The following is a 9,140-nucleotide window of genomic DNA, read 5'->3' as shown; positions in this document are numbered from 1 at the left end:
TAAGCGAATGGCTTATTTAGCGCAGGAAGGCAATTAGGAAACTGTTTAAAGGATTTGGGCTCTAGATACACCATCTCACTAACAGAATCTGTTGGGCGTGGTTCATAAGGAATAAAGGTTTTTAGTGCATCAAAGCTACATTGGAAGACAAAATAATTACATTAAAGTTTTTTTTTATAATTTAGTAGCAATATATTACACAAATTCCAAATTTATACTTGACAACAAAATGAGGCATATGTACTATATATATATATATATATATATATATATATATATATATATATATATATATATATATATATATATATATATATATATATATATATATAAAAGGAAAGGTAGAGAAAAATGCTTAAGGATTTTGGGTAAATACGCACATTTCCTCACAATTTGGCTCAAATAAATATCAAAAGTAAACCGTGTCAATCCAGTTAAAAAATACCAGACTATAACTTTTTTTCAGAAAAGGGCTTGGATAAGAAATGTAAGGGAAAAAAAAGAGTAGACAACAGGACTGAAATATTCCTGCAGAAAAAAAGGAAACCAATTAATACCCCTCTGTGTTAGTCTCTTACATTCCTCAAAATATCAGCCATTGTCCTGTTGAAACTCGATGCACCGATGACACAGCAGAGGAGAATTCATTTCTGAAACATGTGAGTCCTGACAGATCAAAATTACTCTTCTCATGCGGCTATTGTGTTGAAGACATCCACTGCACACCGCAGCAACCGAAGGCTAATGTGTCCGTTTGGATAATAAATTAGGGAGCACATGAAACAGCCCTGGATGTTTTCACAAGTGACACGATATTCAACTCTTATGGAAATTAAAGCTTAAAAGGGGCCGATTGCTACAGCAGTGCAGCCATGGATGCAAAGGATGTCTGAGCCACTCGGGTGGAGGGGGGGGGGGGGAGCAAACATCGGACCGCTCTTCTCCCGACCAAGTGAGTTGGATCAGTCTGAACAGTCCGTGGGATGAATGTCTGCTGTGGTTTTCCAGTTCATCATCAGCTGTTCCTGATTGATCATACCGCCATTGTCTTTTGTTCGTTTTGTCTTGTACCACTTTACTTCAGACAAATGATCCTGAACCGTTACTGTGGCTTCTCTGGTTTTACCCTCACGTCTATTTACAGTTTCAGCTGAGCATCTTCTCAACTTCTATGGCTTTCATTGTCCTTTTTTCTTCTTTTTTTTTTAAGAGTACATGTTTTAGCACAGTGCAGGAGTTTACTCAAAATGTACAAAATACATGGAAGTCTGGAGAGATTTGGTAAAAGTCTTTAAAGCGAGTGCCGGAGAAATAAAAGACAAACATGCAGCATTTCTATATATTTTTTTTGCTTCTTTTTTTTTTGGGCTTTCAGTGTTCATGTTTTTTTGTTCATCATCCTCTTTTACATTTCCTCCCTCACCTCTCCTGCACCCTCTGATTGTCTAGCCGTCTGTCAGTCAGTAAGGCCTCCAGACGGACTCATCCAAGCGGCCCGAGGCGCTCATGGCAGTGGGGGAGTTGCTGTGGCTGCCGTCGGCCTCCACGCCCTCGCTGTGGTTGTTCAGGCCCGGGTTCATCAGGCTGTTGGTCCCTCCGGCGCCCGCGGCCCCCGAGCAGGACAGCAGGCGGGTGGGGGAGCGCTCTCCCCCGGTGTTCCCCGGCGCCACCATGGAGAACTGGTAGGATCCGGAGCCCGTGCCGTAATACAGGTAGGAGTTGGACTGGAAGTTCTGGCTTTGGTTGTTTGCGTAGGGTGGCGGCAGATAGTATCTAGAGGAGGCTGACATGCTGAGGCCGCTGATGCCGGTGCTGGAGGTGTTGGTGGAGTAGGGGAAGGCCCCCGGGTAGTTTATGCGGGGGTCTGAGAAGCGGGGGTCTGAGAAGCGGGGGTCAGTCAGCGGCGACAGAGACGGGAAGGTGGTCCTCTGGTTGAAGAGGTCTGTAGACCCTGTTGGCAGAAAGAAGGAAACAAAAGGTTAGAAAGAGTCAACTGATATTCAGCCATGAATGAAAACTGCTGCTGTGATTATGAAACAAGGGGCTCAGAGATCTCTCAATTTCTATTATTTTATTTTTTTTAAAGCCCCCGCCCCCCCCATCTCCAGAACAGCAAATCTCTCCAAAGCCCCCAAGTCCGAGCTTGGATTCTCTGCGATACGTCTGTCCATGGAAATGTTTGCTCAAAGTAATGAACTGAGACATTTCTTTGCTTAATAACAGTCATCAAGCACTGACAGCACATCATCCCACAGCCCCGTCCACAAGTCTGATATGAATGCCCCCCTCGCCACATCCAACCTCTCCTTCAAAAGGACAGCAACGTACGTTGTTTTGTCTCTCTCGCAGCAATGAAAAGAGGCTTTGTCGGGGCTGTGGGGTGTTTTGTGTAAACTCTGATGGCTTGTTGCTCTGATGTGCAACTCATAAATCATAGTTGGAGGCAGACGGTCACAATCGAAGACAGTCGTGGAGACGAGGAGATGGAAAAAGGGAAAAAAAGCAAAGGAACAGCCGAGTGTGTTTCTATGTGAATATCCTCGAAGCTAATGGGTATCACAGTCCAAGACCTGTCAGAGTTAACTGCTAAGTGTAATCTCACAGGTAACAGAGCACTGTGAACCCAGCTGTTCCTACTTCAATTTCACTGCACACTTACTGATTTACTGAGCTTACAAAGGGGGAAAGAGAGAAATCGCTCGAGGGTTTGACTTGGCAGTTTGCTTCTCTAAAATGTTGGGCCTTTGCTGTCACCGACTTAGTTCCTCAACTTATTACTTATATGAAAACATTCACAGTATATCAGTTTCTGCAATGTTTCTACTTCCACGAATTGCTCTACATTATAATAATCACTCAGTGGTGTCAAAAAGTCAGACATGTCGTGTCTTCGTACTCGTGACATGTTTGAAGGTGAGCTGGCCAACGGACAGGCCGAAACACTTGTGTTCTTTAAACGCCCTCGACCTGGTTGTACAATGACGAGGCAGAGTTCCTCATTCCTGATGTCAGCACACACCTGCTGCTTGCAACCTCACACACACACACACACACACACACACACACACACACACACACACACACACACACACACACACACACACACACACACACACACACACACACACACACACACACACACACACACACACACACCTCCGTCCATGGTCTCATTCGTTTGTCCGTGTGTGACATTCATGGGTCCAATGCGGCCACATGACTGCAAAGTGTAAAATGTGGATTTGGATGGCAGAGAAAAGAGAGCTTGTATTTGTGAAAAAAAAGCAAGCGCTTGCACGCCACAGCCCTGAGGGGGGAGAATGCCAAACTTGCGTGCCACAGTCTTGTTGAAATGTCTTTTCCCTATGTCTGGAGAACTGGGTCCATTTTCAGCTGAAACCTGTTCCTTTGCAATTTCCATGGCCCATGCTATTTTTTAATTTCTTTTGCAACAGCACACTTCTGCAGTTGAATTTCCTCTTATTTTTGGGATGAGGGAGTTTGGTGGTGGTGGGGGGGCTGTTTCTTTTTCCAGAGTCTACCAGGCACCGGAGTCGGGCTCCGTATCTGATTTCACGCGAGGAAAATCCGAGCCTTCAGCTGCTGTTGATTCGGGTGAAGTGGAGTCGGCCCACTAATTCCTACCGGACTCCCTTGCTCGTTCTCTCTCTGTCTCTCTGTCCCTTCATCTCTCTCTCTCTCTCTCTCTCTCTCTCTCTCTCTCTCTCTCTCTCTCTCTCTCTCTCTCTCTCTCTCTCTCTCTCTCTCGGCCTGTGCTAAATTTAGGCTTCAGGGTGAAGCTGGGGAGGGGTGGCGCAGGGACTTTGATGGCTCTGGCTGCTGCGGCCCACCCCGCTCACCATCTCCATTTAATTGGAGCCGGTGGAAACGTGACGGCTAAACTGCGGTGGGCATCGACTCCTGTGTTCTGTCAGGGGAAACTGGACTGGACACTTATCACAACACCTTAATGGGCTTGTGCAGAATCAAGCAGTTGGCTCTGCGCCAGGAGGAGCCTGCTACCACCTTAAAACTCCCCAGCACAGGAGCTCCCTCTGGAGGAGAGGGCTGAACAAACTGTTTTGTAATTGAGAAGCAGAGTTTTTGCCGTCTGCTTTTTCTCTCCCTTTAACCATGTTGCATACCTCACTGCGTCCCCACCCTCCCCCCACCCAGTATAAGTACCGGCCTCGCTGTTGTGGCTGTGGTAACGATGGTGTATCTTTGGCAGAGAGTCTTCCTAACTGAGCCTGGTAGTAGCTGCCTGTAACCTCTGCGGCCCGAAACCACACATGATCTCCATTAGGCTCATCTGAAACGTGTTGACTAAATTGCAGGGACAGCAGAGGGGATGGACCCCAGAGGGCTAGCTGGCACAGTCTGCTGTCTGTGATGTTCCCAGTCTACGTAGCGGGTAGCTGGGAATCGGGGCTTTTATAGAGAACATAGTGTTCCAGTGCTGCTTTTCCTCCTCGAGCTCTCGAGCACAGCGCCCCGCTCTTATTTTAATTCTGCAACACCGAGGGTGGAGTCGTCCTCCTCCTTTCTGCTCAGCTCAAGAAGTCCACTAGTCCACAGTCAAGCGTGCAACCCAGATACGACCGGAGGTTTGCCTCATTTGCGTACGGGGAGAAAAAGATTTTGGTTGTTAACATAAGGGCAAGTTTGAGGCGTTCATGTCTGTGTACGTAATGGTGCGTGGAGTTATGTGTGTCTGCGTGTCTGTGTGTGCACGCGTGTCCGCATGTGGTGGACTTGGCGATGGGGAGATGCAAATACAGGCGCTCACCTGTGAAATGTTTACTCAGGGTTGATGCAAACTGTGACGGCCAGCGCCGAGGGAATGGTGTCTCAGGCAAATAAGTGGAGGGGGAGGAAACGAGAGTGGGCCCGACTGGCTACGCACGCTGTGCGCCGAGATTGTTTCCATCATATGATCGGCAAAGAAGCGCGGCAGCTCCTCTCTCCGAACTGGTTTGGGTGGTTTCGAACGCCGCATGCCATGAGAATGAGCAATTATTGTTGATAACCGGGCGATGGTGACGAGGCAACTTGATGCAAAGGTAGAGCTGCAGCGCGGGCCAAATAATAGGAGACCCAAATGAACACAAATGATCTCCAGGTGTTTATTTAAGCACCAAGGCGTTGGGGCCGGAGCATCATGTCGAATGCAAATGATAATCACCTCTGTACTGTGGCACCATGGTCGACAGCCCCAAAGCCTCATCCATGTGCGGCACCTCATCATGTGAGCTCAGAGGATTTTGCATGTCGCCGACTTGTGATATGCAATGCAAGCAAGGATAAAGGAAGTTTGTGATTACAAAAAAGGAAACCTGAGATTTTCCTAATGCGTCGACAAACAAGGCGGCGTGATGATTAATACGTTTGTTTGTTAAGTAAATTCTGCTCTGTGAGAGATATGATACTTCGTCGTAAAGCCGCTGACGCAATGTGTGTTTTGCTGACCCCGGACTGTGTGCACTGTTATTGTAAGGATAAAGGCATTTGAATACAAGTAGCATCATCATTTATTACACTTTCCTACATCTCCGTCATGTTTTCTTTAGGTCCCGGCATTTCCAGTTTTAGGCTGCAATGCCTCCCAACATTTACTATCCATGGCGGTCGATCACATTTTTTCACACCACCATGAACGTTTTGCTCCGCAGTGAACCTCTCGCTGGAGAATGCCTCGCACAAGCAGTAACACATGTAAATATGTTATTCCTGTGTCTCAATACTCTGCTTCAGGCGTCGTGTTATTTTTTTGCTGAAAAGAGAACAAGCTCACTGAGCTGAATCCAAAAGTAAAAAAAAAAAAATAGTTTTCTACTGTATGTGTGTGTCTGTGTCCTCAGTGTAGTGTGAGCGGATGACTCAGCACGTCTAGTGTGGTGTCGTGGTTTCCAGGATAGGGGACAGACTGAGGGGGCTGTTAGACAGCAGCAAGGGTCCAAATCGCCAAGAAACAAATGAAAGAAAGACGGAGTGGGAGTGGAGCAAGAAGAAGGCAGGGTGGTGGCGTTTTAGGAATGTTCTGGGGTGTAGTAGGGCCCTACGGGCGAAACGAAACAGACTCGAAAATTGTCACACCGAATGGCGCACCCTGTGTTATGCCAGTCTTTCCCGCTTCTCCTCTTCAAGCATTCTATGTTTTAATTTGAAAGGCCGGCGGAATGTCTAATTAGAAGAAATTTGTTTTGGAAGTCTTCAGTTTGTTCTTCAAGTGTACCATTTTGAAAGGTGTGAATACTTTGGCAGTCCACAGAGCCTCAATTATCTCCTCTGTATTTTTCGAGCCTGTTTGCGCGCACTTGGTATTTAAGCGGCATTGCTTGCTAGTGACCGCACCCCTCGACGCTGCTCTTTGATTGGGCCACGCGTGATGATTATGTCTCGGCAGCTAACGAGCACTCTTCAAAACAACTTTCTCATGGACGCACACACACACACACACACACACATACAAAAGATTCGCACACGTGCAATTCACATTCGATTTGCCGTCAAATTGGGACAGCTGCGCTTTACTCGAAGAAAAAGGTAAAAGAGAGGCTTGAAAGAGTTGCCAAAAAGCATAGTTACACAGACGCCTGTGGTATAGTAAAACAGTCAGGAAGAAGGGCATTGCGGTGTCTCACCTGGCCATGGTCTCAGGTCCTCTTCCACCTTGCATGTCTTCAGAGCGGGGGCGTCCATTTGCTCCTGCCACAGGGCTGGTGTAACACACAATATGAACAATAGGTGAGCACTAGGATCTGCTTATTAGGAATAAGTCAGTGGAGTCTGTGCAGGAATGCAAAATCTTTTTTTTTTTTTTTGTGGAACTCAGAGAAAATGTGCGGATTGTATACGTGCACAGGGTGAGGAAGTCACTGCCTGCACCATAGAAATCTCAAGCACGGTCCAAAAACATCTCCCCATGACAGACTTGTCAAAACTGTCTTGACATCTGGCGGTTTGGAGATGTGTCTTCCTGTCACAGGTCGGCCTCTGCTGACTGAGCAGCGAGGACTGGGAAAGAGGAGGGGCGGGGGTTTTTTTCTCACCCGAGTGAGACCCGGCCTGGAAAAACATGCCTGGTGGGTGCATGGGAGATATTTTTGGGTCTTTCAAGGCGAGACACCGGAGGGGCCCAGCGGAGAGCTGTGAAGCGCAGGACACTCGCTAGCCTGTCCAGCTGAGCTGTCGGGAAGCAAATGAGGGTCGTGGACCCGCTGGCCCAGCGCGTGGGACCCTGCTTCACACTCCACGGCAACACCGCAGGAGGGCTGAACACAAACGGGGGCTGTCTGCTCTCGGGTCTGAGACGGTGCAGTTGTTACGCGACTGCTAGCACGGAGCTCTGTGGACGCGGGGCAGTCTCAGTCTGCAAGCCTCTCCGAACACTGTTACAGATTGTTCCAAACTTCTTTTTTTTCCTCAAATGCATATCAATGTTTAAGACAAAAACCTGCATATTATAGAAACCATTTTTAACCCGTGGAGCTCTGCTTTTTAACGACCGCAGCAGGCAGCCATGTGGTATCGCTATGACTCTATGCCGTTTGCTGTTGAGATACCGCAATATAGTAAACGCCTAACCTCCTGTAGTGGCAATTAGGGCGGAGAAGGATGCCAGAAGCAGAGAGGAGGGAGGTGAGGGGGGTGTAGCGCTGGGCTGTTCACCTATAGCCGCACTGGGCTCAGCATGTGTAAGATCTGTGCTTCCCCTGGAGCTCCTCCACTTCCTCTGCAAAGACCCAAATCAGCACTCAGTCACCGAGAGGTCCCGCACTATACCTCACAATGGCAAATTCTTACACATAAATGGCCTTATTCAGAGAGGCTTGCAAGCAGCTGGTGCGATTCGCTCAAGAAAATAAACATTGCCTTCAAATATTTTGATTGGCCAGCAGACAACGTCAATACCAGAGGCACAGATTACCCCTGTTAATAAGGGGGCCGGCGGTGGGGGGGGGGGGGGGGGGGGCGTAGGGGCAGAAGCGGCGACTGCGTCACTAATAAGCAGCTTTGGGTTGGTGCCAGCCATAGTTATTTTTTTGGGGGGGGGGGGGGGGGGGGGACACACAGATAAACACATGCACTGCTTTTTGAAGTGCATGTGTAGATGAAAGGGCTGGTTCAGAGGACGTTTGAGCCAAGATGGCGTCCATCCTCGTGACTCCGGATCCAGCAACGCCTCTGAGACATGTAAAGCGCCTGCCGTAATGAAGCGTGTCATTGAGACACAGTGAATGCCGGTCCTTGTGCTGGCTTCCTGTTTCGCTGAGGCCTTAGGCGTCGCAACGGGGAGAGAATGTGAGAGAGCAGGCAGGACAGAAAGAAAGACGCCAGCGAAGGGAAGGAGGGAGAAAGGGAGCGTGTTAGAGAGGGGAGGAACACGGCCTTGGCTCAGCTATGTGGGACATTTGATATGTCTTTTGGGCCCTCACTTATAACGTGAGCAAAAACAAACACATGGGGCTGAAAAATCCTATGTTCTCTTTGAGAGCTCGTCGTCCTCCCACCCTTCCCCTCTCCACAGACTCAATAGAGACTGTTCATGGCACACATGTAGTTTCTGTAATTGCTGAAATGTAAAACTCAGCCGGACTCTGATGTGAAATTATAACTTACACAAACAGTTGAGTCTGGTAAAAAAAAACTTGCTCTCACTTCTCTTTTTCTTTGTCTTTCTTTTTTTTTCACCAAGGAGGCGGCTTCAAAAGATTTTTTTGTTTTTTTGTTTTTGTCGAAGAACAAAAACATTTTCAGTTTGAATTATTCATCTCGGGGTCACAAAAAGAGAGTAACCACAAGTGAAGCTTTCAGGCACCATAACAAATAAACTCCGCGGCAGCCATTGACATATTATGTAAATAGTGGAGTGCAGAAGTAAAACAGAGTGTCTAAAGGACCGGTCCAGATTCCTGCTCCTTTTGGTTGTATTGGCCTCAGAGGGCCAGCTTCCTGCTCGGGTTTGGCAGAAATCAGCATGAAACCCAACTAGCGTGACGGCTCTACTCTAACGTCCACACCACAGCTACCTGACGGTGCTAATTTCCTGTCTTGCGCTCGCTTCTAATTGGCTGATCATGTCATTCTGGATGTGTGAATTAGTGTGAGCCTCTCGGCCGCGGCGGTAGCAGAGTGCC

General features: G+C 47.9%; 1 protein-coding gene across 2 annotated transcripts in view; it reads right to left on the bottom strand.

Moving 5' to 3' along the window:
* Window positions 1-346: 346 nt before the first annotated feature.
* The window catches only part of runx3 (RUNX family transcription factor 3), a 45,860-nt gene continuing 37,066 nt past the window's right edge, over window positions 347-9,140 (bottom strand). The window contains exons 7-8 of one of the 2 annotated variants that reach the window (XM_079286466.1): window positions 6,645-6,719; window positions 347-1,951 (exon numbers count right to left, since the gene is read on the bottom strand). In XM_079286466.1, the coding sequence (XP_079142592.1) occupies window positions 1,461-1,951; window positions 6,645-6,719 (566 nt within the window). In that variant the 3' untranslated portion in view covers window positions 347-1,460. The remainder of the gene's footprint in view (window positions 1,952-6,644; window positions 6,720-9,140) is intronic. The other variant, XM_079286467.1, reaches the window with a different exon arrangement.

The sequence above is a fragment of the Melanostigma gelatinosum genome (genome assembly GCF_949748355.1).
Source record: "Melanostigma gelatinosum genome assembly, chromosome: 16".
NCBI lineage: Eukaryota > Metazoa > Chordata > Actinopteri > Perciformes > Zoarcidae > Melanostigma > Melanostigma gelatinosum.
This window is presented reverse-complemented; position numbering and strand designations above follow the sequence as displayed.